Consider the following 26,582-nt stretch of genomic DNA (forward strand, 5'->3'; position numbering starts at 1 on the left):
GACTTCCAGGGAAATTTCAATACTTGATTAAAATTTTTACCAATTTCATCCTTCCTAAAACAATTAAATTTGATATAATACTGACTAATCTTAAAATAACTCTTTTATTCGATAAAAATATAGCATAATATTTCCACGATAATTTTCTATTAGTAATACATATTTACCATTCATACAATAAAATCAAGCTACTTATATTTATGTAATATATTTATTTGAGTGGGTTGGGAAGGTCCCCTCGTGGAAGGGAATGGTCGTATCTTTGCTGTGAGTGCGAGTTTTGGTGAAAAAGTTAGAGAGGAAAAGTGTTTGAGGAGAGAGATACAGGTGAAAAGAGGGTGGAGGCGGAAGAGAAGTAGAGTAGAGAGAGAGAGAGAGAGAGGATTGGAGAAGAGCAGGAAAAAGCAGAAAGAGAGGAATAAAGAAAAAAAGAAAAGTTGAGATTAAGAGAGAAAAGGTTAAGATCATACAGGTGCAAGAAGGAGGGGTAGTGATAGGAAGGAAGAAAATATGGACATTAGGATATGCAGATGATATAGTGATGATGGCAAAGAGTGAAAGTGGAATGAAAGCGATGCTGAAAAATTAAAAAGATACCTGGATGAAAAGGGATTAGAGCTAAATATAGGAAAATCAAAGATGATGAAATGCAGGAGAGGAGGAGGAAGGGGGAAGGAAGAAGAATTCAAATGGGAAGGTGATAAGATAGAGATGATTAAAGAGTACAAATACTTGGGATATGTGATAAGCAGAAATAACGGAAAAAAGCAGATAAAGGAGGTAGAAGGGAAAATAAATATGGGACTCGGAAGACTATGGGGGGGTTAGGAGAAAAGCTATTTAGAGAAAATTGAGAGTTAAAGATGAACCTGTTCGATGCACTGGTCAGAAGCGTGAAAATGTATGGAGCAGAAATCTGGGGATGGAAGAAATATGAAGAAATAAAAAGATTACAACTAAAATACATAAAGTGGGTATTGGGATTAGATAGAAACACGCCAAGTTACTTAATACCATGGGAAACAGGAAGACAAGAAATGAAAGAAACAGCATTAGAAAGAGCAATGAGGTATGAAAACAAAATAAGAGAAGAAAGAGATGGGTCGATAAAAAAGAAGCATGGAGAGAACTAACGAAAAGGGAGAGAAATGAAAAAGATAAAAAGGGTAAGAAGGAGGAGAGAGAGGAAAGGCTAGAAAAAAGTAAAATATACAGAGAGAGGGAAGAGGGAGACGATATGAGAGAAGAGTTTTGGGAAGAAATAAGAGAAGTGCTAAAGAAAAAAGAAGAAAAAGAAATGGAAGAAAAACTAGAAAAGTCAAGATACATAAACGAGTGGAAAGAACTGAAAGAAGAAATGAAAAAGTATAGATTAAAGGAAATTCAAGGCGAGGGAAGAATAAAAGGCCCACAAAAAGGGAAAGGTTTAGGTTAGGTAACGAAACGAGCGGAAGCAGGTATTGGGAAAAAGAAAAAAATAAGAGATGGAGAATGTGTATGAAAAAGGAAGAAAATTGGAAGCACATAGTAGAAAAATGTGGAAAAAGCAAAAAGGAAAGGGAAGAATGGGAAAAAATAATAATAGGAAGCAAAGAAAAGATAGCGTGGATGATGGAGCTAAAATGGAAAAGAAGAAAAAATGAAGAAAAGAAAGAAAAAGAAAAACAAGAAGACGAAATTACAAGACCATAAAGACAGACGGAAACAGAAGGTAGAGACACAAGACTCGCAGATACATCTACATACGCACACATACACACAAAACACGCACACACACGCAAACATACACATGCACACACACATACATAACACACGGCGCGTAAAGTAGTAGGAGAGTGGGGCGTAATCCGGATTGGCCTGGTAAACTGTTATAAGATTGCAGAAATGTTACAAGTATTAGAAAACGGGGCACACTGCCAGTAAATGCCCGAGTCAGATCGACAGATCTGACCTCTGCCTCAAGTGTGGCCAGGCAGGACATAAAATCGCCGACTGCCAGAAAGACCCGCACTGCCCTTTATGTGCTGTAAGGGGCAAAGACCACCATCACGTGGTAGGAAACTACAAATGTGCTGCCTTCCACGCGAAGAACAAGAGCCAACCAGTCAGAAAAAGATGAAAGTGACACAGCACAACCTAAATCTCTGTGAGGTGGCGCACGACCTGTTGACCCAAACAGTCAGAGAGATGAAAACAGATCTGGTCATCATTGCTGACCCATATAGGAAACCTAGCACGCAAGGCATGGGTGACAGATGCCACAGGCAAGGCTGCCATCTGGTCCTGTATTAGATATTAGACCTGTCGCAGCCAATAGTGCAGTTAGTGTATGTGTGTCGTTCACACTTTTCCGCTTTGAGGGTGGCGCAGCGTAATCAAACATTACCACCCTCTCTCTGGGCGCCAATAGGTTGGCAGAGCCCACTGTCTTTCACTCTTTCGCTTTCAATTACCTTGGAGATCCGGAAGTCAAGTTTGCTACGACATCCCTGATGCACACAGCGAGTCGGAACCTTTTTGATCTAAGGCGGCGACCTCCTTAAAAGGAGTACCGATCTTTTCACTGTTCGACGCTCAAGGAGAGCGGAACTAAAGGCTTGTCCCTCGGTTTGGGCGCGACGGGACTCTAGTTGCCCCAACGTCTACTGCGTCGGAAGCACGCAGCATACAAATCTTACGAGATTTGCTTGACCTGGTACCACTACCCCGCAAAGGCCAACCCAAGTTAGGATGTCAGAAGAGAGACTCAGCCAGGACAACCAGAGGAAGATTCCTAAGACGATCAACCAACTAAGCCTCCCCTCCTGGGCTCGCGTTCGAAAAACATCTCACCCTGCGTACCTGTATTAAGGGATTTCTCCCACGACTCACAGGTCCATCGCTTCGACGTACCGAGGCACGTCTTCCCATTGCGTTTCGGTCATCCCCGCTCACGCTGGTGGGTATCCGTCATTTGAAAGGTTGTTGTTACCCCGTTTTGTCCCAAAGTCAGATCTCGCTTTCTAAAGAATGGTTTTTATGACTTGGCTGATACTGATATTTGCTCTTTCGATTTAGTTTTTGACTGTTATGTCAGGGCGGGGTCTCGTCTAGCCGACAAGGCGACTCCCCAGGCAGTTTTCAGTATTCTTGCCGATCATGCCACGCATTCGGTTCAAAACTCCGTCGTTGGGTTAAATGGGGTAATTCGCGTTCAAGTATTCAAGCTTCAGAATTTAGTTCTGAAGTTAATGTTCAAAAATTATCGTTCAAAAATTTCAAGCTTTATAAGCTTGTCTGGATTTAAAAATTAGGTTATTGTGGGAGTTTTTGTCCTTTGGTTAGGGACCTTGTAAGAGGCGGCGTCTTTCTACCATAGTTCGTGACTATTTTTCTGCGCTTTCTCTTTGTTATAGGAGCTCCCTCTCTGGGCTCTATGACTTTTCTAGCAAAGTCTTCAAAGACTTTGTAGATTTTCCTCCTAGATACTAGGGCCGTTTCCGGGCAAGGCCATGTATGACCCTCCTCTTCGACGGCCTCTATTAATGGCTTCCTTAGTTCCCTTATATCTTCGCAGTTAAAGAGAATATGGCTTTCGCTTTCTATTTCACCACAGCTACACAGTTGGTCTTCGCATAGTCCTCTCTTGTGGAGGTATGACTTAAAAGCGCCATGTCCAGTCATAAACTGGACTGTGTAGTGATTGGGATTTAGCCACCTCTTTTTTAATCTATCTTTGATTACTGGGAAGTAGCAGTACGTTCTCCTGCCATTTGTGGCTGACTGCCATCTCTCCTGCCATACCCTTTCGATTTCATCGTTGATGAGTTGTATGGCTTTCGAGATTTTTAGTCTGCCCGATCGAAGTTCTTCCGATTTAATTCGGTTGCCGTGCATTTTAATCGATTTCCCTTTCCTGACGCAGTACTTTGCAACTCTCGCGTCGAGCTCTAGAACTATTGGTCGAGAGGCTGCAAGCACATGCGCCGCTTCATGAGAGATCGATTTGTAGGCTTTGAGTGTCTTGCAAAGAACGGATCGCTGCAATCTTTCTAACGCAGATTGCTGTTTGATGTTGGTCCTTTGCCACCAGCCCGCAGCGGCATATGTAATTTTCGATAGTAGGAAGCCATTATATATCTTTTTCATGGAGTTGAATTTTAGGCCCCAGTTCGCTTTTGCAACTTTACTTAGCTCGAAATAGGTGTTATTACAGTCTTGAACCACATTTCCTATATGTTCTTCCAATTGGAAGCCCTTCGAGATCGTGATTCCTAGGTACTTGACTGTTTTGTGCGTTCTAATGTTGTCTTTCCCAATTTTGACTGTAGGGTTCCTATTCTCGCTTAGTTGGCCTTTTAGCCATATTAGTGCTGACTTTTCTACCGCTAATTTCATTTTGTCAGACTTGCACCAGTCTGTCATTATATTAATAATTTCTTGGGCTTGTCTTTCAAAATCAATGCGTGTCTTTGCCTTAATGATGGGATGCACATCGTCTGCGTAGGCTAGTACTTCGTATCCTGCGTCCCTGATTGCCCGGAGTGGTTTGTCAAAGATGACGTTCCAACCTACCGGTCCAAATACTGAACCCTGAGGGCATCCCTTCGTTACTGTTTTCAGTGTTTCTTCGAAGTGAGCATATATGCCCACTTCTCGATCACTGAAGTAACTCTGGAGGAGTTTGTAGATGTTCCTCGGGCAGTTTCTTTCTTTCAATTAGGAGAGCAGGCTTGGCCACCATAAGGCATCGAATGCTCCTGAGACGTCCAGTGGAATAGCGGCTACGTGCTTTGTCGACGGATCAAATTCTGCCTCTTCTACTATTTTATATAGTTTTCTGATGGCATCCTCTGTGGATCTGTTTGCCTTAAAGCCAAATTGATCCTCCGAAGACCAGTCCGAGCTGTTGAGAATGTTGGATATTCTTTGAATCACAAGCCTCTCGAGTGTCTTCCCAGCTATGGGGAGTAGACATACGGGGTCTATATGATTTAATCTCGTTCTCGAGTTTTTCAACCCCTTTGAGCAACGTGATTAGCATTCCAATTTTCCATCTTCTGGGGAACACTCCGCATTTTAAGCAGGCGTTGAAAAGTCGCGTCAGTTCCTGTTGTAATGGTTTTGCGTTAACAAGCATTTCTGACTCTATTTTATCTTTGCCTTGTGATTTCCCTGCCTTGTTCGCTTTAAGGGCCATTTCAACTTCCCTTATTAGGAAAGGCGTTGCGTCGCCGGTTACTGGAACCTCCCGCATATCTCTGCGAATCTTTGTATGTATAACGTTTTTGCAGCTTGGGTCGTCATCAGGCATTAGTTCTTCTAGTAGAGCCATGCTTGTTTCCTTCCAGTCTTTTGTGACTGAACCATTACGGTTAACCGTGCACATCGCTTTTGAGATTCTGACTTTTTTGGATGCTCGTTTGTATGGGTACGCCCAAGCATTCTTTTCGCTTTCAATGGTGCAGAAATCTCGCCAGCTGTTGTTTTTGGCTCTTTTAATAGCCCTTGCATAGTCAGAATTCATTCGGTCCTTCCTTGTCTTTCAGAGCGACGATTTTTCGATGTCCTTGTATCGCCCGCTTCTTACTTCGCATGTCAGGATTCCACCAGGGTTGAGAACGCGTTCTTCTCATTTTTGATGGAATAGAGTCCTTTGCTGCCCTTATTAGAACCTCTTCAAATTTAGAAACATATGTTTCAATGTCTTCAGAGGTTCTTAAAGGGAGTTTAGCTAGGTTCTCTTTCTCGAATTTACAAAGTCTCCCGAATTTCTCCCAATCAGCTTTTCTCATATTGAACCTTGGTTCTAATGTTTCTCCGGTTCGTATGAGTCTGGCTGGTTGTGAGGCAAAATCCAGTTCGATCACTATGGGCCTGTGGTCATTGGTGGTCTATTCTTTCACCGTCCAGCTAGCCAAGAGGTTTCACAGATTTGACGTGTGTAAAGTTACATCGATATCCGTCTCGCCTCTCGTGCTACGGTACGTTGGAAGTTGGCCCCTCCTATTGGCCACTATTAGCCCGTATTGGTCTATGAATTCTTCTATGACTGTTCCATTCTTGTCCTATGTGTTAGACCAGATCTTTGACTTGGCATTTGCGTCCATTCCAACTAAGATTCTTTTGCCTTTCAATTGCTTCAGAGTCTCAGCTAGTTTGTCAAGATAGCTCTTCCTGCTGTGGCTGAACTGGCAGTAGATGCTTACGAAGTAAATTTCGCCAAAGGCTCCGACCACTTGTGCGCAAACACAGTAGGAGTCACACAGGTTAGAAATCTTGGTAGTAGTGATCTTGTGCGGATTGTAGAGTATCGCAGCTTGAATCGTTTCGCCTTTTTCGGCTCCGTGAATGGCTGCAACACTACCCATACCTGAAATCGCGTTATTCCAGTGATATGGTTCTTGCACTAGTGCCACCTGTATGTCAAGATTTCTGTCTGTCATGATTTCACCCAGCTCATCGTTGCCTTTTGTTGAGGTTCTATTGTATGATCCTCAGTTTTGGGCCCAGTTCAGGGTTTTGTTGTGCGTTCAACTTAAGCCTCTTAACTGGTGGGCAATCGTTTTTGCTTTCGTCAAGATTGTTTGGTTGCGAAGGAAACTGAGTTGACGCCGGAGTATTGGAGCAGTGCTCTGGTTTCTCAACGGTCGCCTCCTGCTTACGTTTCCTCGCCTTATTATACCTAGAATGGTTGACCATATTGCTTTCAAGGTACAACGCAATGTCTAGTTATATATTTCCTCCTTTGGAATCGCTGCTGGTGATTCTGGAGGGTGGCTTTCAATTCTAGTTCTGGCGTTAACGTGCGCGTTCAATTAAGCGAGTGGCGTTCGAGTGCGAGCAGTGAGTACTTGTGTGTGTTGACATGAGCTTCGTTAGTTACCTTGGCGGGTTTCTCCATGGCTTCCCATGGCTCTTTTATTTACATTTGATTAAGCTAGTTATTTTTCTAGCGTTTTAATCTGTTATTAGATTATTTATTTATTTTGATTTTGTTTTATTTTATTTTATTTCTTTTGATTTTGATTTGAATTGTAGATTTTGAATCTGTAGGTTTAAATCTGTAATTTTTTCTTTCTTATTTTAGTTTTAATTAATTTTTGATTTTTGATTGGTAACTTTCTTAATATTATTATTATTATTTACTACACTACTGCTTATATTACTGCTTAAATTATTGTTAACTACTTAAGAACTGATTTAATTATAATATAACTTAAAACTACTTACGAGTGTACCAGCGTGTTTATCTTTCCCGCTGGGTTTGATATTAATCAAACCTCGTTTTGGTCAAGTCAGGGTTAGGTATTTGACGAATTGCAACCAAAGTAGCATTTGAGTGAGCATGTCGGGTTTCTGCCTTTTTCTATCATCTTAGCCTATGTTCGCCATTAGCAGTACTGGATCTGATGGACGTTAGTGCATGGTTTTCGCTTTCAAAGGGGAGCTGACAGCCACTAATTTCGCTTTTAAATGTAAAGTTGTTTTAGCTATTAGGGCTTAATCAATTCCTTAGCAGGAAGGATGCTGCCCTTCTGTGGAAATATTTTTCCTGAGGGTTTTGGCATCCGTAATGCATTCTAATCATCGAGAGTTATTCGGCCCAATGGACTGTTCTCTCGCACAATGGTGTCGGGCCTTACTCCAGGAGCTCGAGGCAAAGAACTTTGGGTGGCAGCTATGACCACGGCCGCGACTCTTTACCCACAGTAGTGGCACCTACCGATTGCCAGTCGATAGGGAGGAATTTGTTATCTACCCGAATTAAATTCGGATTGCCGGGACCATTGGTCCTCTGCAACTAGCTCCCGGAGCGGTCTTCCGTCCTCTAAGAGGGCGCGCGGTACCATAATCCTAAGAGATTTCCCCTCAAGTGATTCCCGAATTTTGTCTTTTCTGGGCTCGAGTTGAGCTCTTGGGGTGTGGTAGACTCCGCGATGAGTGTTTGGGCGTTTGCAGGCCGCACCTCACCACGTGTTGTCATGGTCCGTGTTGTTTCTTTTGTTTGGCCGGTTGGCCTATTGCCCTGGGGCAAGCGTTGTGTGTTTTGCCTACTGTTTCTTTACAGAGACAGCGTTTTCAGCCTCACCGCGTGAAGGTACACACATCCGCACTTGTGATTGCAAGTCTTCGTTCAAATATACATTGCATTCACTTCGGGTCGACTAGCATTAGTTGCTTGTCGAGGGCAATCGGTGACGCATTTTGTACTTCAGCATTTGTATATGCCCGTACACAAAAGAGAGAAGTTTTCGACGTCCTCTCCGAAAACAACAAGTTGTTTGTTTGAGGAGTCTCCGTTCTCTGCTGAGGAAGACAATTACTGTCCGCCGCTTTGACAAAAGATTTTTGCACAAAGTGACCTGGTCAGCCTCGCTGCTGGCCATATGGTGCACTATGTGCATCATCCATGTTTTTGCTAAGCGGATTATAATCGAGCTTCCTGAGAGCGTCGTGATTGCAACCGCCCCAATAGTGCACATGAAGAGGCAGAAGAAGTGATTCGTAGAGTTGTCTCTGCATGCAACGCTACGATCTCACAAAAGCGACCTAACAACGATCACCCGCCCATGTACTGGTGGAACGCCAAAATTGACAAAAGAAGACAGGACAGCATTCGAGCAAGAAGAAAAGCCACGCGAGCCAGGAAGGAGACAAAGTATAGAGATCTCAAAGACTCTTACAACGTAGCACGGGACCAACTGGCTAAGGCAATTAAAAGTAGCAAGGCACACTCTTTAGTGAGTAAGCATATTGAGAACGCTCAAGAACGACAGAAGTGTGTGTACGATAGGAAGCGCCGGTATGCTGCGTTTAGTGAAGGGGATTTGGTTTGGCGCAAGCTTCATCCGTTGTCGAGTGTGGCGGTGGGCCGAAACGCCAGCCTAGAGTCTGAATTTTGAGGTCCGTATAAGATTGTCAAAAAGATTTCGGACGTCGTGTATGAGTTGGAAGTAAAGGACAAGCGACAGGTCCCAATGGTGCACATAAAAGGTTTAAAAAGATACGTTTCGCCGCGAGTCGTTGGCCGGATCCAGTAATTATCGTGTCGTGTAGAGTGAGATGTAGAGTTGCGTTGTGTATTAATATATGTTGTGTTTGTTTCTTCTCTTTCTTTATTGCATATGTAGTGTAATTGTTAGTAACGGTGTTGGTTTTGCCTTTACAAATGGAACAGCGAACGAGAGAGTCGGTGTCCCCGACGCCCGAGGTCGCGACCGAAGTCGCAAGTCCTATCGGTTTGGCTTCGGGCAGTCTGGCGGACACGCTAGAGCTCGGAGGATTTACGAACGACCTCCTTGAAGTTATTGAAGAAGTAGAAGAGGATGCACAGAGGCCTGCGGAAGTGGCGAAGGTTTTGGTTCCTGTAAAGCCTGCGAAACATGTTCCTGATCCGCTGCAGTGGAAGCCCCTCTATCTCTAAGCTTTGGACCTGCGATTCTCTTTCGGCAGGCCGCCTGCGGTGTCAAATGTCCCACCAGCGGGGTACCTGGATGAATGCCGACGAGTAGCAGAAGCTCAAAGAGGTACAGGCCGAAGGAGACGACGCCGTAGAGGTCCGGATTTTTCGTTGGCAAATCTGTTTTCTCCGCTGAATGAGGGACAAACAGCGGAAGAAAGAAGAACGGCAGCAAGGCAAAGAATGATGGCGGACGTTTCGTCAACGCCCGGCTTGGAGCAGGAGTGCGGTCTATCGCAACCTAGCTCGGCCGGAAGAGCGGAGGTGACAGATGGTCGATCGGATTCCGCAGCCGTCTCAACAAGGTCAGAAGTGTACGAGCGAAGTGATTTTGATAGCCCTCTGACAAGTTCATCGGCTTCCGAGGAAGAGTATGCAAGTTTAAACCTTAGTCCGAGGGTTAGGCGTAAAAACCGCCCATCAAAAGGGTTAAATCACAACCACTGTCCTCGCCCACGTGCCCGGTCCTACTAGAGAAGATTGTGACAAATCTTTTTCCAGAGCAACCGTCGCAACAGCTTGATGTCCCTATGTTAGAAGAGCCGGTACCACCGATAACTTTAGAGGAACTAAAAGCTGCGACTAGGGAACAAGAGAGCCCTCGGATCAGACGGTATACCGAACATCGCACTAAAAAAGGCAATAAAGATAGCGCCGGAAATGTTCCTCCACATGTACAACAGGTGCATCCTAGAGGGCTACTTTCCTGCTCAATGGAAGCTGCAGAGGCTGGTCCTCCTTTTAAAAGGGAAAAAGCCACCAGACAAACCATCATCTTACCGTCCTCTCTGCATGCTCGATTCGATGGGCAAGATCCTAGAAAGGATCATATACACGAGAATCGAAGTAATAGCTGAAAGACACTTCTCCGACAGGTAGATTGGATTTCGGAAAGGAAGGTCAACCGTTGATGCTATCAATCTAGTAGTTAAAATCGCCAGGGATGCGATTTCAGGAGACCGATGGGAAAAAGGTGACGTAATCTACTATGCTATAGTGACGCTTGATATGAAGAATGCCTTTAATTCTGCAAAGTGGGATAAGATCATGAAAGCCCATGAGCTCATGAATGTCCCAAAGTACTTGCGGAAACTAATAGCTAGCTATTTTACTGACAGAATCCTACAGTATGATACAAACGACGGACCGAAGGTATACAAGGTCAGTGGAGGAGTGCCACAAGGCTCAGTACTGGGACCACTCCTGTAGACCGTCATGTACAACGGCCTCCTCAACCTAAAGATACCAAGGATGGTAATAGCCGTTGCATTCGCAGACGACATTGCTCTCGTGATCGTAGGCATGTACATAGAGGATATTAAGAACCTGTTCAAGAAGACATTCAGCTTATATGCTCCCTGGATTGACGATTCGGGGCTGGAAGTGGCAAAGCACAAAACAGAGGCTGTGCTCATAACTAGCAGAAAAAAGCGTGAAACGCTTAAGCTGCAAGTTGGTGATTGCGAAATTGAGTCGCAACCATCCATCCGGTACGTAGGAGTAATGATAGACGCGCGTCTTAGCTTTAAGGACCAAGTCGAGCACACTAGTAGTAAGGCATCAGTAGTTGGAGGAGCGTTAAGCCGACTCATGCCAAATGTTGGTGGGCCGAAACCGAAACGACGAGCCCTCCTAGCCTCAGTGGTTATATCAATACTGACGTATGGAATTGCCATCTGGGGTAGTGCGCTAGAGCTGCAAGAGTGCCAAAGACGAATATACCCAGTACGTCGCCAAATGGCGCTAAGAGTCGCAAGTGGATTAAGGATCGTCTTCAGGGACGCTGCGCACGTGATATCCGGTCTGCTGCCAATCGAGATCTTGGCCGAAGAACAAAAAAGGATTTACCACCACCGGAACAGTAGAAAAGCAGACAGATGACTGCAGAAAGAGAGAAAGGCAGAAGAGCCTCCAATGCTGGCAGATACACTGGAACAGCTGGGAAAAGGGCAGATGGACCCATGAACTCATCCCAAAAATAGCGGAATGGGTGAATCACAAACATGGGAATCTCAACTACTACCTGGCACAGATGCTTACTGGACACGGATGTTTCCGGCAATTCTTGTGCAAGTACAAGCATGAGGACTCGCCAGAATGTCCAAGATGTTACGGAATAAAGGAGGACGCGGGGCATGTGTTCTTCACGTGCCCAAGATTTGACCACCAATGACGACAGCTTGAAAGCACAATCGACACGGCGATCATGTCAGTCAGCCTGGTGCAAAAGATGCTTGCATCCCAGGAGACATGGAACGCCACAACAGATTTTGCTAGAAAAGTGATCACAGAGCTTCGGAATGAAGAGAAAAAGAGGAGAGAGGAAAGAAGTAGGAGTGCGGGGCGCCAGACTGTAGAACAGTTAACTCCCCTCGCTAATGCAGAGGAACGTAGGTGACTGGGTTGAGCTCAGTCTCCTCCAACCGATGCAGAGGAACGTAGACTCTGGAGTAGAGACTATCTATACGATAACAAGGCAGGTTTCTCCTTAAATGCTCCCCTGCCATAGCAGGTCAGCGAAGGCCATTGGGTTGAGCTCAGACTCCCTCACCCGATGCAGAGGAACGTAGATGTCGAGGTCGAGTCTGTCCCGAGGATGACCGGACGATGCTGTATGAAGAAGACGACCGGACGATGCAGAAAGAAGAAGACGATTCAATGATGCAGTAAGAAGAAGACGACAACCTTAGCCCGAACCTCCAACCACCTCGCGGTGATTGGGGGACGTAGGGAAGGCAAGATAGAAGGAAAAGCGAAATGCTAGTGCCTCCCCGTGAAGTAATACCTAGCGGCAGTTCCGTGGGGGATAAAAGGACTATAGAAGATAAAGAGGCTGGAGTTTGGTGGGTAGGGCTTTTACTTCGGAAGAAGTAGAAGCTGGTCGTACCATCTGATCAGGCAAGTGATGCAAATAACTTGGCGAGCCCCACACACGGGGAGCCCCGCAAGGCTCCTGTCATGGTGCGTAAAAAGCATTCTCCACCTCTTCCGATAAAAAAAAAAAAAAAAAAACACAACACACGTACTAGCAACTATACAAGCGAGAGGAAGCAGGTGTAGGATGATGGTGCAAAAATGGAAAAGAAGAAGAAAAGAAGAAGAGAAAGAAAAAGGAAAATAAGAAGACAAAATTATAAGACACTAAGGAAAATAAGTGAGGCTGAGGAAATGAAAGGCAGAAGAAGCAATAGGAAATGAGAAAAAAGGTGTCAAAGCCCTAATAAGGAGAAAGACAGGTAAGATGATTAGCAAGAAAGAGAGCAAAAGCAAAAGAAAGGCAAAGGTGAAAAGGCAAAAGAAAGTAGCAAAGGAAGAAGTCGAAAAGAAAATAAGCAAGAAAGAGAAAAACAGAAGAGTAGAAAAGACAGATCTCGGAGAAAGAGAGGAAGAGAAGATTAAGCAACTGAAAAATGGGAAGAAAGGCTGAGCAGATAGGCGCAGAAGGCAGAGACACAAGATTTGCAGACACACCTACATATGTACACATATACACAAAATACACGCACACGCACATACACACCTAAAACACATACATTAGCAACTACACAGACTGGACACGAGACACAAATGGTGAGGAAAATGGAGGGGAAAAAAGTGATAGAATGGAGCAAAAATGGATAATATGATAATAAGGTGAAGATTAAAAGAAAATTAACTTAAAATGAGATAACACAAGTCCTCAAAGAATGAGTAAATATGTCAGAAAAAAGCCGAAAATTGGCAAAAAGGAACAGAAGGGCATGGCTACATAATCAAAATAAGCCTATCTTTTTATTTACATACATGCACACACATATATACTCACAACCGCAAACATTCATCTTTCTCCATAATAGCATTGCGTATTATCGAATTTTTTTGTAGATCCTTGGTGTCTGTTCAAGCATGTCTTACAACCGCGACTCTTGATTAGATTATGTTTAATCTGATTTATCCATATTTTCATGTGGTTCAAACGTTTTAAAAAAATTATTTTGAATTAAAGGAGTCGATAAAATTTCTATTGATAACCTTGACATTGAAGTATACTTATTCATTAGAAAATTATTGATATATAAAGATTTCCTAGAAATTTTATTTTCTAGGTACACCTCGAAGTTTTTCAGCACGAGTCTTGGGAATGGTTTGGGCTGGATTTGCCATGATCATAGTTGCTTCTTATACTGCGAACTTGGCGGCTTTCCTTGTATTGGAACGCCCGAAAACTAAACTGACTGGAATCAATGATGCCAGGGTAAGTATTTTAGTCACTTTATTTCGTTTATCATTTAGTTACTAAATCATAAGTAAGTGAAGTAAGATGACAAAATTAGATTTGAGCACAAAAAATAAATCGGTTAATTATTATCTGACTTGCCGTTTTAATTTTCTTTAATAATTTCCCTTATTGTGAGGCTCACCGTCATCTTAATCTGCAACAGGCAGAAAACTTTATTGGCAAATAGTTGTTGTTACGCGCGCATCTAAAAACTTGCATAAAATTAGAAAAAACGCAATTGAACAAGTGTACAGATTCGAATTCAGGTAACGATAGATTAGGGTGTTAAGATTGCAAATGATTAAAGATGAGATCAATTAACAAACAATTACGTGAATCTGTTATTACACTATTTTTTTCCTTGAAATAATAATACGGCGCAAGTATTGAACGACTGATTTTCTAGCTGTACGTAGGATCACACAAGAAAGAGAAATAGAGAGAGATACAGAGACAGAGATTGATTGATAGCTCTTTATTTGCCATAGCAGCAAAACACTAAATACAACTTATATACAGTATACGTCAATACATAAAATAATTACGTTATTCTTACACAAAGTATAATAAAATTATTACAAGCGTTGAGATACTTCCTCAGTCAATAAATTCAATAATCTGCAAACGAGAACAGACAGACTTACAACTATTCAGATCAGACCTTCACCAGTATTTATGTAATTAATATTCCTGAGGAAAGCATTAGTATTTGTCGCAACATACCAGCTTGCATATGTCTTAAAACTAGTAATGCAGCCCAAAGCTCACTTAATAGTAGCTTACATCATCAAACACTAATTTATACAAATAAACATTTTACACCACAAACATACGAGTACAAATTGCATATAATAAATATATAAACAAATGCACCAGTGGCACTCCTATGTCCTACGTGCTAAATGTAGCAAAGTGATAGCGCGCCCTTCGTTTAAAGCTGCCAAACGACGATACATGCTTTAGATTCGAGGAAAGGGTGTCCAAAGATGGGCACCCATCACCTGAAAAGACCTGCGCGCTTTCACCGTTTTCACTTTCGCAACTCTTAGTTTCGCTTGCCCCGCCCTACCTGGATATCTTGACTTAAGCTTTTTGAAGAGCTCTGCCAGGTAACCCGATTTGCGTATACACAGGTACTTATACATGAGCACGGTCACAAAATATTCCATGCGCACATTGCGCGAAGCCAGCCCAAATTCAGTCTAAATGGAGAGACCGAGACATCACGCGGGATACCAAAGATGTATCTCACGCATGCATTGCTGTCTCTGCAATCGCTCCCTCTGCTCAGCCGAGGCCCTCATACACACCACAGTGCTATAGTCCAGGTAATGCTGGACTAGCAATTTCACTAATTTATACTGGAGTAGCTTTGTAGTACACGGTCTAATAAAGCGTGGGCCGTACAGAACCCTCCTGACTTTCGCCGCGATATGCCATCTCCACGACAGCTTACTGTACAGCACGACCACAAGACTAGTTATCTCCTCACTGAAGAAAACAAATACACCCTTCCTCACCTCAACACCAGGCAAGTCTTTTACAAAGATGTCATTTATGATTTTGTTGGTAGCGAAAATTATTGCTTTAGTATTACTGGCGTTCAGGCGTAGATCTGAGTCGCGGGCCCAGTTCACTACCAATCTAGGCGCTTTCGTTAGTATTCGAATGCCCTTTGTTAATTGGTTCTTAGGTATATGCAGATAAATCTGCAAGACATTTGCAGAGAAGAGGTGTGAAACCTCATATTCTCTGACTAATCTTTCAGGTCATTGAAATACAGACAAAACAAGAGCAGTCCCAGCACTGAGCCGTGTGAGACCCCCAGATTTGTGTCTAGCCAGTCAGATTTTCCATCTTTCGAGGTAACTCTTTGTTAGCGACCATTTAGATAGGACCTAAGCCATTGGAGAACAGAGCCAGAGAAGCTAAGGGCACGAAGCCTACGCAAAAGCTTTGAAAACGAAATATTGTCGAATGTCTCGCTGAAATCAAATAACAGCAAAAGCGTCGCTATCTTATTGTCAACAGTCATTCGAATATCATCCAGCAGTTTGATTAATGTTGCCTGGTTGCTGTGATTCCACTTAGAGCTAGTCTAGAGGGAATCAAGAAGATTTTCTTTATTTAGATACTCCGTAATTTGATCGTAGGTAAAATTCTCTTAAACCTTTGATAGGAAGCAAAGCAAAGCTATTAGATGAAAGTCCAAGGTCGAGGAAGGAGCGTTATTATTCCTCAAAGCTATCAGATGTGAACGCTTCCAGGCACTCGGGAATACCCCCTTAGCAATTGAAGAATTAAATATTGACCTCAGGTATTTACCTATAAATCGGAAGAGTTTTCACGACCATCCCACGGGGAACCCCGTCAACGATGCTTGCTTATGATGTAAAGTGAGGGACAGCTAGGATGACGTCATTAACATCAACAGGTTTGAAGGTAAAATTCCTCTCATCCGTAATACCGATCATCCCGCTGTCTATGTCCTCAAGCAACGAAACCGAAACACCAGCAAAATGATCATTCAGCTCATCCAAAGTAAACCCATGAAGCCCATCCCTACCTACCCCTAGCAAGAAGCCTAGGTACCGCATTTCCTTCCAAATATTTTTTTCCTTCATGACGAGTACTAAATAGATGATTTTGAAATAAGTTGACGCGCACTTGTTCCATGCAGACGTCGACCTCGTTGCCTAGCCTAAGGAATTCCTCTAAAACATTCGCCCGCTCCATCCAGTACGCTTGTAGCGTCTACGCAAGGCATCATGCTTGTCACCAAGTAACCTGAACTCTGGGCCAAACCATGGATCATAATTTTTCTTGAAGCATATCGTCTTCTCAGGTGCAAACGTGTTAATGGCTTCAGTTAAGTTATTGTTAAGACCCTTAATAGCACCCTGCAGATCTGACCCAGCAGAGCCAAAGAATGCCCAGTCACAGCCAGCCAAAAAGTCTAAAAGCAAATCTGGGCGAATACCATGAATGTTGCGATATGAAAAGCTCCGCATCGCAGAAGATGACGCGTGGATGTTAATCCGAACATCAATAATTGTGTACTTACCGAAACCGAGCAGCAATTCGTTCCTGCGGTCCATGATTGTGTCGCATGCATCAGTCAATATGACATCAATCCAAGTGTGAGACTGTGTGTGGTTTACTTTTATATTGATTATAATCGCAGCACCACCGTGTGCTTTATTAAGCGGATTATTAGGTTTATCTTTGGTGATTAGTCTGGTATATTAAGATAGTTTTTACTTGTAAAGTGTAAATATCAATATGATGTCTATATTTTCATAAATTAAAAATGCTTTTAATTGCATATGACTTTGCATAAGACCATTCGCCTTCCAGATATCGAGTTTTAGACTGCTTTAAGCTCATTATGCCATTTTATTTACTAGTGTAGTTAAAAGATTTAACATAGTATCATCTCGTTGCATCAGCTGTTCCATCATATGTTCATGTTTATTATTTATGTACTTTTTTGGTATGTCTACTTAATTCTGCTTGAATAACTGTTTGTTTTGATATTTTTATCTCATTCTGATCGTTCTGTTCTGATATTAATTGTGTATATATTATATTTGGTTCAGCTCTATTGACGTTGGCATATAAATTTGAATTTGATGAATTGTGATGAACTTGAATACTGTTTTGATTTAACGTTTTTTCTCTTAGTTCAGGAAATAGTTTTTTATGTAATTGTTTACGAACTGGATTTTATCTTTTATGGCTTGCGGTATGATTGCCTTTGCAATTTACACTGTTACTTCTTTTATTTATTGTTTAATTGGATATTCTTTAGTTTGGTGTTGTTAAGCATATTTAATACGCACAGCACTTTTGTACTAGTAGTTTTTTGCATGCCTATATTCTGGACGATTTTGACATTGGGGAATTTCTTTTTTAACGTTCGGTGGATCGAAATTGATTATCGTGATTAATAGTCGGTTTACTTTATAAATTTCCTGGCTTTTATAATTATATTCAATTACAACTGTAAAAAGCGACATTGATAATTTTATGTTGCGATACCTTATATTATGAATACTTATTACTTTATGTCCACGTTCTATGGCTATTTTTAATTCATTTATATCAATCGATGGGTAAATATTCCCTAATATAATTTTAAAATCTTTTTCTTCTTCGCACTACTAAGTGTCAAATTGCGTGTTTTTTTCTTTCGATGTTGTAATAATTAGGAAATATTTTTCGAAGTTGTTGGATGAATTTTGATTTTATTATGATGTATTGCCACATCTACTTGTTCTGATCAATTACTGAAGCTTTCTTCTTTATTTAAAAATTCAATTGCTTCCTGAATATGATTCAGTATACCATTAATTTTTAGTGTCTTGGTTAAATCATTAGATTAGCAAGAATAACTTTTCTCAAATATTCTACGTATTTATTCAAGTCTGATTGCATTTTTTTCACAGAAAAATACGAATGGATGATTTTACCCATGGTTTTGAATGCGACTATGAATGATTAAATTACCACGTGGTGGTCCTCCCATCCTGATAAATTTTCCGTTTTAATAGATTATCTGATTTCTTGAGCAATTTTCTAGAAGCATTTCCTGTAAACGCCTATCCGTGATAGTATTTTGAAATCAAATTCAATAATTAGGGCCATGAGCCAGTAAGTTTTTCTTTTCTGAGAAGTGGATCAAGTCCACCCCAGAACATATAATTCACGAATCTTTGAAGTATATGAAGCTCTAAGATCAAATATTTCAAAATAACTTGTACAACGTTATTTTGATCAAACAAAGATTCGTTCACCGTACAACCACAGTACAAAGCATATAGCTTGTTAGATCCAAAAGATTTGAATTGTTTGTAATTACAAAGCAGGTCACCATAAATTTTGTTCTTTAGTGATCACTAGTTTCGGCTGTTTAATAGCATCTTTGTCTGTACCAAAAGCAGAGATATCATATCTACATAAATCTTTCAATTAACTAGCTCTTTACATAACTTCCTCAGTATAATAAGCTAGCACAGACTTTTTTCCTGCATTGCTTTTGATAAAATGACTCAAATTATTCATTTGTTCATCTAAAGCACTAAATTTTGTTTGATATTGATTCAAACTTATTGAAAAAGTGTTTGGCGTAGAACTATCGTACAAGATAATTTTTCTCTTACAGCCTAGTATACCTACATTTACACTATTATGGTACTATATTTGTGAACTACTAGTAGAAGGATTACTGTCCTTAATTTTTTGTGTAATTAAACTAGTACATACCTGTTATAGCTATTTTTCTGGAAGAGTACTTACTATTTCTTTAACGTTATCTTTTGCTCTTGATTTATTATGACAGGTATGGCACTTTTTTCGTCCTACTTCTTGAAAACACTTTTTGTATAAAGTTGTTGTGTTTTGGTTTGTGTCGGTTTTGTCATATTTCATGGAATCTCAGTAAAACTCGATAGCTGTGATTCATGCTTGCCATTACCACTGGTAATTTTTGTTGAAAGATTAAGTGTTTCTCTCGCAGATACATTTTTCTTTGCATTAATATATCCCTTGCGACTTCCGGTCAAGTAGATAAAATAATCACTTATATCCTTAATGTGATCTTGTATTCTGAACCAAATGTATATATTCATAATTTAGCATACCTTCAAATGTTCTCTTGATAATATTTTGTTCATGTGCTCGAAGAATTTGACGACAATTCGTACAAATACTGAAAGGGAACTGGGAATTAGATTGATCAAAATTGGAGTTAATACATTTTTTTATAAGTGATTTCCTATTTCCATTGATGTAAAAATATTCCAGTTTCTTGAAACCAAGATTCATCTTGCGACCTCTCGTAGCACAAACTTTTCTTTTGTTTTCTTCATGATTACATCGAGTATTTGGCATTTTTTAATCTACACCTCACAAACTACAGTGTTTAAAATATTGGTCTATTCTGAAATTATAATAGGAAAATATTTTAAATAAACATAAGCGTTAACAAATGATTCGTACACACACACACATACATTTTCATATCCTTGAAGATTTTTACTGACCTTATTTTATTCTATGAAATAGTTTGTTTCATTACAATTATAAGACACAATGACGTGTAGATAGAAATATATATTTTTTACCGTTGTTATGGTCTTGTCTACTTAGTAGGTAAATTAGAGAAGCCATAGATCAGGGGGGCTTCAGATCAGGGGGGACCTCAGATCAGTGATCTGAAGTGCATGATCTATGAGATCAGCACTCTGAAATCACGAGTGAGAGCCCCCGCCGCCGCCCCCTCCTCGTTCTGAAATCAGTGATCTGAAGCGTATGAGCTATCAGATCAGCATTGTTAGATCATGTGCAAGAGTCCCGGGCTCTCTCCCCCTCCGTCCATTGTCAAATGCGTTTTAAATATTAAAATTAATTTATGTTTAATTGAATTCAATTAATTTATGCAATTTATTTACGTGTATACAGTGTAATGCAGAATTAGCTCAGTGAAAAAAATCAGCAGACACCACAGGGAATCGATCTCGTGTCCTATGGATCGATAGACCGTAGCTTCTAGCAAGTGAGCCACGGCTGCTTTTAGCTCTCGGTAGCTCTTATTGCGTACATTATGTACACAACTAAATAGCGACTAGACAACGGCCCCCCCGCCGCGAGTTCATCCGTATGTGTGCACGTGTTTTAAGATCACACGTTATCGTGTGTGTGTATGTGTGTGTGTTTGAAAGCATATATTCATATATATTGTTTTCATATATGCATATATATATATGTATATATATATATATATATATATATATATATATATATATATATATACTGATTATTAATTTATGAAATAGTGGAGTAGAGGGGGAGAGGGGTAATAGTAAATATACTCATTGTTTTTTCTTAAATAACATTTTTTTTATTGATAAAAAATAAATCTTATTCTACAAGTCATTTACATTAAAAGAATATTTATAGAAACCCTTCACTAATTTCATCGCTCTATTTCCAATCCATACAGCAACCATTTAAGTAAAACTTTTTCATAAATTTCACATTTTGATGTGCGCACGTCGATACGTATTTACCGTTATGATTAGGACACACAGTAACTGATTTCATATTTTCAAAAAGGGAATATCTCCAACCATTCAAGTCGAAAACTTTGAGGCCATATCGTTCTAACCACTCTTTTTTCGGATCTCCGGAAACAAAATTTTTTGTAGCATCTTTGAGCGTGTCTGTGATGATGAATTTATGCTCTTTGTAGTTGAAATCACTAGAGTCCCATTCTAATCCATGGTAGTAGATTTCCATCCAAAGATTATAACGCTTACATTTTTCAGTTAGTCTTCGCCATGGAAACGGAGGTTTGAATAATCGTACGAGTGGTTCTTCATCACAGTTAAGTGGAATTATTGCTAGCTCCTTTAAGGCATACGTATTGCCAGGCATCATGAAACCTTGCATATCCACTACGTATTCCATTCTAGCTGCTACTGAGCTGCTTGAGGGAAGAGTCATCTCTTTAATACATCGATCTCCACTCCCTAAATAAGTTTATTTACATCCCCACTTATTGGATTGTATTGAACGATGCGATCATGTAAAATGAGACAATACGCTGAAGTTCATTTAGAAATATTTTCCCTTGTTTCAAACTTCAAACGTACATCCACTGCAGAATTTTTCAATGTCTCATTTTGTTTAGAGCAATCAATGACAATGAGTGGTACTTAATTTATGAAGGTAGATTTTTTTAGCATCGGTTCAGAGTCTTTACCGTAATATGCCTTCTGGAAATCGGCATACATGTCGTATAACATTGCAAACTGTTGCTTATTTTTGTCAATATTAAGATTACCATACAGATAATACTGAGAGTTCAGGAAAAGTTCCATGTTACTAATGTTGCAATGATTGAATATGCTTGCATTAACTGTTGAAATATTTTTTCGTTTAGTTTGAAAAGTTAAGATGACATGACGTGGTTTTTCCAGTTGATTTGCAGTTTTGACTGTCCATATATGACTTGTGTTCATAGGTAGCATTGGATACTTATATAATTCCCAACTACGAAAACTCATTAAAATGCTTTTTTCTCTTTTCAGAAAATCAAGTAGAAGAATTTTTTGAGTATTCGATGCAGTAACGTATGGCATAAGTCATTCGATGCGTGTTATACCGATCTTTAACTTTTCGATTATTGTTTCTAGTTCCACTAATTTTGTTGTTTAGATAACGGCATTTAAATCAATGCTCGATCGTGGGAGAATTAGTTCATGTTTCATATTTACCAATACTTTGCGGTAATCTTCAGCAAATCCGAGAATGAAGTTTAAAGGAATAGTGACATCGAAATATTCTTCGTTGTTGATTATTTTCTGATCATTTTTTGTTATCCGTCCGGCATTTTCAGCAATCCAATTTTGACTTGGATGAAGTGATAGCCAATTTTTCATAATAGTTGTTAGACCAACGTTTTTGCATTTATCGATTTCTATCACATTTAGCTCATACCTAATTTCCTCAAACAAGTGACAGATGGCATTATTCACAAATAGAGTATTCGTTAAGACTGCATTCCTATCGTCGCACAATCTACCACAAATACACAATGAGCTACGAGATGGTAAAAGACACAGGTCTTGATGTTGGATTGATATGCGAATTTCATCGCTATTTTTGAAAGATGTATTGGTGTTCGGTTGATGTGTATGAATCTCATAATGAGCCAAGGCTTCATCAAAAGTGACAGGTGACTGTATTTCTAGAACATTCTCCATTATTTTGTTGAAAGCAGCAAAAAATAATGCAAGTTATTTTCCACCAGAAATTATTTTTAAGCCGAGACTTTTTAGGAACTTTAGGCTTCGATGTGTCAATCCTTTCGCTTTTCGATGACGATTGACACTCGGTATTCGCCGTGTTGTCGCTTTTACTTTCAAGCGACGACTGATGGTTGGTTTGAAAATTTTACTGCTTATAAGCCACCTCTACTGTTTAAATTGTAAACGATTCCCATCACGTACTTTTCAGGTGTAATCTAATTGTTATCACTTCACCTCGAAAGTTTATTAAATTTCCGTCTTGGTCAACGATGCGTAATTGTAAATTATCTATAAACTTTACGGTAAGTGGGAGATAAATCACATTTGAAAAAAATTTCTATAATTTTATATCCAGGTGGTACTGCAAGAAAAAATTCATAAATATCGTGAACCTTACTCCCATTCATATATGCATCTTAGGTAATATTACACTCGACTCTCAGAGCATTTACTTTGAGAATTTTTACTGGAAGATCCGAATGGTGAAAGTTGTTTTTTTCTAGTTTACGTCGTGAAAATCCCAGTACTCGACCAATGGAATCTTGTGGACGGAAATCGACATCTTCTGAAATTTCAATTACACAACGTAAAGTATTATTGTTCGGTTTCAATTTCACTGTTATTTCAGGTTCTAAGGTTTTACGAAGAAATTTATCTATATCTTCAATTTCATAACTAGCCACAGGTAAGATTACAGGTGATTTTTCGCCAACGTAAAATTTATTGTTATTTATATCTATATTGGGTATAGAGTTGAATATCAAAAATTCTACTAAACCCAAAACGTATCTTTTATTTGCTGATATTTCAATGGGTGGAAAATATTGCACTTCCAGTAGAAAAGAATTACCTAAGAGCAGCACAGAGAGTAGCATACTTGAAAAGTAATATTAGTAACTTAATAGAAATAAATGAATCAGCGATAAAAATAGACACTCAAAATATAGAAGTAGACGCGTCGTCCCATGGGGCATCAAAAAGTGGTGGTGGTGGAAGAGCTTCACAAACCAGCCAGACGTAATTATCCACGACGCAAGTACGATATTCGAGGAATAGACGAGACCTGGCAGGCTGATCTCGTAGATATGCAGGCTCATTCTAGAGAAAATCGCGGCTATAATTGGCTTCTCACGATAATCGATAATTTTTCAAAGCATGCGTAGATCGTGCCAGTGAAAAAGAAAAATGGTAATAATATGTCAGCGGCACTGAAATCTCTTTTGGTGAAAGGTCGAGTACCAAATAATCTTCACACGGACAGAGACAAAGAATTTTACAATGCATCTTTTGAAGCTCTCATGAAAAAATATAACATTAATCTCTAGTCGGCTTATATGTAGTTCACTCAATGCTTCAATATGTGAAAGATTCAATTGTACATTGAAAAATGCTATGTGGATAAAATTTAGTCTAGGTGGCAATCATAAATGGAAAGATATACTATCAAAGCTCACTGCTGCTTACAACAATCGTAAACACAGAACGTTAGGTATGAAACCTATTCAAGTGACAACGGTGAATCAAGCTCAAGTATTACGCAATTTTTCTCAAGAATGTATAAGAAGGAGGCCGAAGTTCAAAGTTGGCGATAAAGTGAGAGAGAGTAATGCGAAGAAAATGTTTGAAAAAGAATATACACCGATTTGGTCTACGGAAATATTTACTATTGTACGTGTAATTTCATCAAATTTAACTATTTATCACTTGCAAGATTATCAAGATCAGTCCATTATAGGTGGTTTCTACGAGCAGGAACCACAGAAAAGTTGAAAAAATTATTATTAATGGGTGTGATAATCAAGTCTTCGAGACATTGTAAGGTTTCGATAATTCGCATAATAGTTGGATAGATAAAAGTAAACTGTAGAAAAAAAGAGTTAGTCTAAACTTATGTATGTAGATTTAAGGATAAATAAATATACATTTGATATAAAAATATGACTGGAGTATTTATTTATTAATAGTAATGTGTCTACGCGCTACTGAATTCTATACAGTTTCATTCTTGATAATTTATAAATAAATTAAGTTTACTGGCGTTTTTCGACAAATCGTTCATCAATTTTTGATTTTGTATAATTGTATTCGACAGCTTGGATGATAGAAACTGTTGAAATTCGTCGTCAATCTCAACAATTCTATTATCACCAAATTATGTTGCAACTGACATTATTTTGGTGATCATATATTTGCATCCTTTCGTCAGCTCACTAACTTTTTTGGTGAACTTAAATTCGCCACGTGCAATATTTTATTGAGTAAGATCCATCTGTAAAAGAAACAAATTAGTAATAACGACTCAACTTGTAGAAAGAAAAAAAAGACTTGTAGAATATTTTGTATTTACCTCAAAGGTGAAATAATTTTTTTCTTTCAATCACGAAACTTTGAAATTTTAGCAACAAATCTAGTTTCTAGTAACTTTCTTTTCCTTGATGTAATTTGACTTAGATTGTAATCAACAATAACTGTTGCTGCTCACTAGTTGCTGCTGCTGCTACTGCTGCTGCTATTATCGACGACTTTTTCTCGACGACAATGAGCTTCTCAATCCGTGGTTGCGATTGATGTAACGTTTCTCCCACCCCATTCTCTGCTCCCTTCTCCAAGTTCATCGGCGACTCATTAGCGGTGGCCAATGCTGGAGTCACGGCAGCGGCTGCGGCGGCGACTGAATGGGCAGCTGGGGGCTCGACCAAGACCATTCCCAGTGCTTCTATCCCCTCTTTCCACCAATGGAATACCATAATGACCCCAAGTAAGCGTATCGGTGGTACCAGGAAGAAAGAACCGTTTGTCATCATGTGCACTGATCGCGACCTTTGTCTGCCTCTCGCTGTATAACTCATGATGGCGAGATCTAATGATATTTTGCTCTCGGCTTAAAGTCGCATTCTCACGAAGACACTTGACATAGTCACCAAATACGATCGTAGCTTTCAATACGCAACTCTTTAGACCTTTCGCCTTTTTTATTGAATTTCTGTTCTGAACTCTAACGCTATACATTTTACTCCTGAGTCCGACAAACTCCAACATGATTTCATTGTTGTTCTCATCTTTCATCAGTCCAACCACTTTCTTATGGATTCTTGGAAAATTGAACTGATTTTGTTCGTCAATATCTGAGGTATCGAATTTATGAATATCTCAACGCATGACGTCATATATGTCGGTATTAGTGATGTCATACACTAGACTATCCGTGTCATAACATTTTGCAATGTTCACCCACAGCACTAGCCATATAGTCATAGTAGAAGCGATACACGAGAGTTTTCGACAAGTCTAGGAGAGTAAGACCGATGTATATGGGTTTTTTCATTGTTATTTTCATTCGCAAGAGTTGAATCGTCACTAGCTGAGCGTAAAAAATATCTCTACTATAGAAATTTAACCGAGCTATGAGAGCTTCAGCACCATATTGCCCCTCCCACTTGCTCACCAATTTCATATCGATGCATTTCTTTTCATTTTCCATTGTCTTCCCGTACACGGCATTGTTGGACAGTTTAAATAGCATTTTTCCAAACTCATTTTTCGCCTGTTTACGCATGTCGCTTTTCAAATCAATAAAAATTTTAACCACGCACTCTGATCTAATTTCAAAGTCCGATGGATTTTCTTGGGACGTAAACCATGCTTTATTACTTACTTCAATGCTCTATAGTGGATCACGTAATGTTCTTTATCATCCACAGTTTTCATGAGTTTTTTCTGTTTGGATTCAGGAGTAGACTTGTGCTCTGGACAGAATGAAAGATCTTTATGTGCGTCGTGAATTTCCATCGGATATTCTAATTCAACTTCCAGTACGTATCCAAAGGATGAATCAGCGGGAACATCGAAAGAGAAGTTTTTGTCAATGTCGCACCATTCAAAACCGTCTTGTGGAAGAGGTTCAGTCATACTTCACCCATAGAGATTATTTATATCGTAATACATAAGGTATTTGTCATCTTTTTGTAAATTATAATCAGTCCCCATATACGAATTATTGGCTATGGCATGCCTGTTGAAGCACTGGCTGATCTCCCCACGAATACCGCGTTCGATAAACATGAGCATA

The 26,582-nt window shown here is 39.9% G+C and overlaps 1 protein-coding gene across 8 annotated transcripts in view; it reads left to right on the forward strand.

Moving 5' to 3' along the window:
• The window catches only part of LOC131663753 (glutamate [NMDA] receptor subunit 1), a 1,362,975-nt gene that overhangs the window by 1,113,937 nt on the left and 222,456 nt on the right, over positions 1–26,582 (forward strand). For all 8 annotated transcript variants that reach the window (XM_058934360.1, XM_058934403.1, XM_058934412.1 and 5 more), the window contains one exon: positions 13,528–13,676. In XM_058934360.1, coding sequence (XP_058790343.1) covers positions 13,528–13,676 — 149 coding nt within the window. The remainder of the gene's footprint in view (positions 1–13,527; positions 13,677–26,582) is intronic.

Source organism: Phymastichus coffea, unplaced genomic scaffold, assembly GCF_024137745.1.
Source record: "Phymastichus coffea isolate CEN01 unplaced genomic scaffold, Cenicafe_Pcof_1.1 PCOF00002, whole genome shotgun sequence".
Lineage (NCBI taxonomy): Eukaryota > Metazoa > Arthropoda > Insecta > Hymenoptera > Eulophidae > Phymastichus > Phymastichus coffea.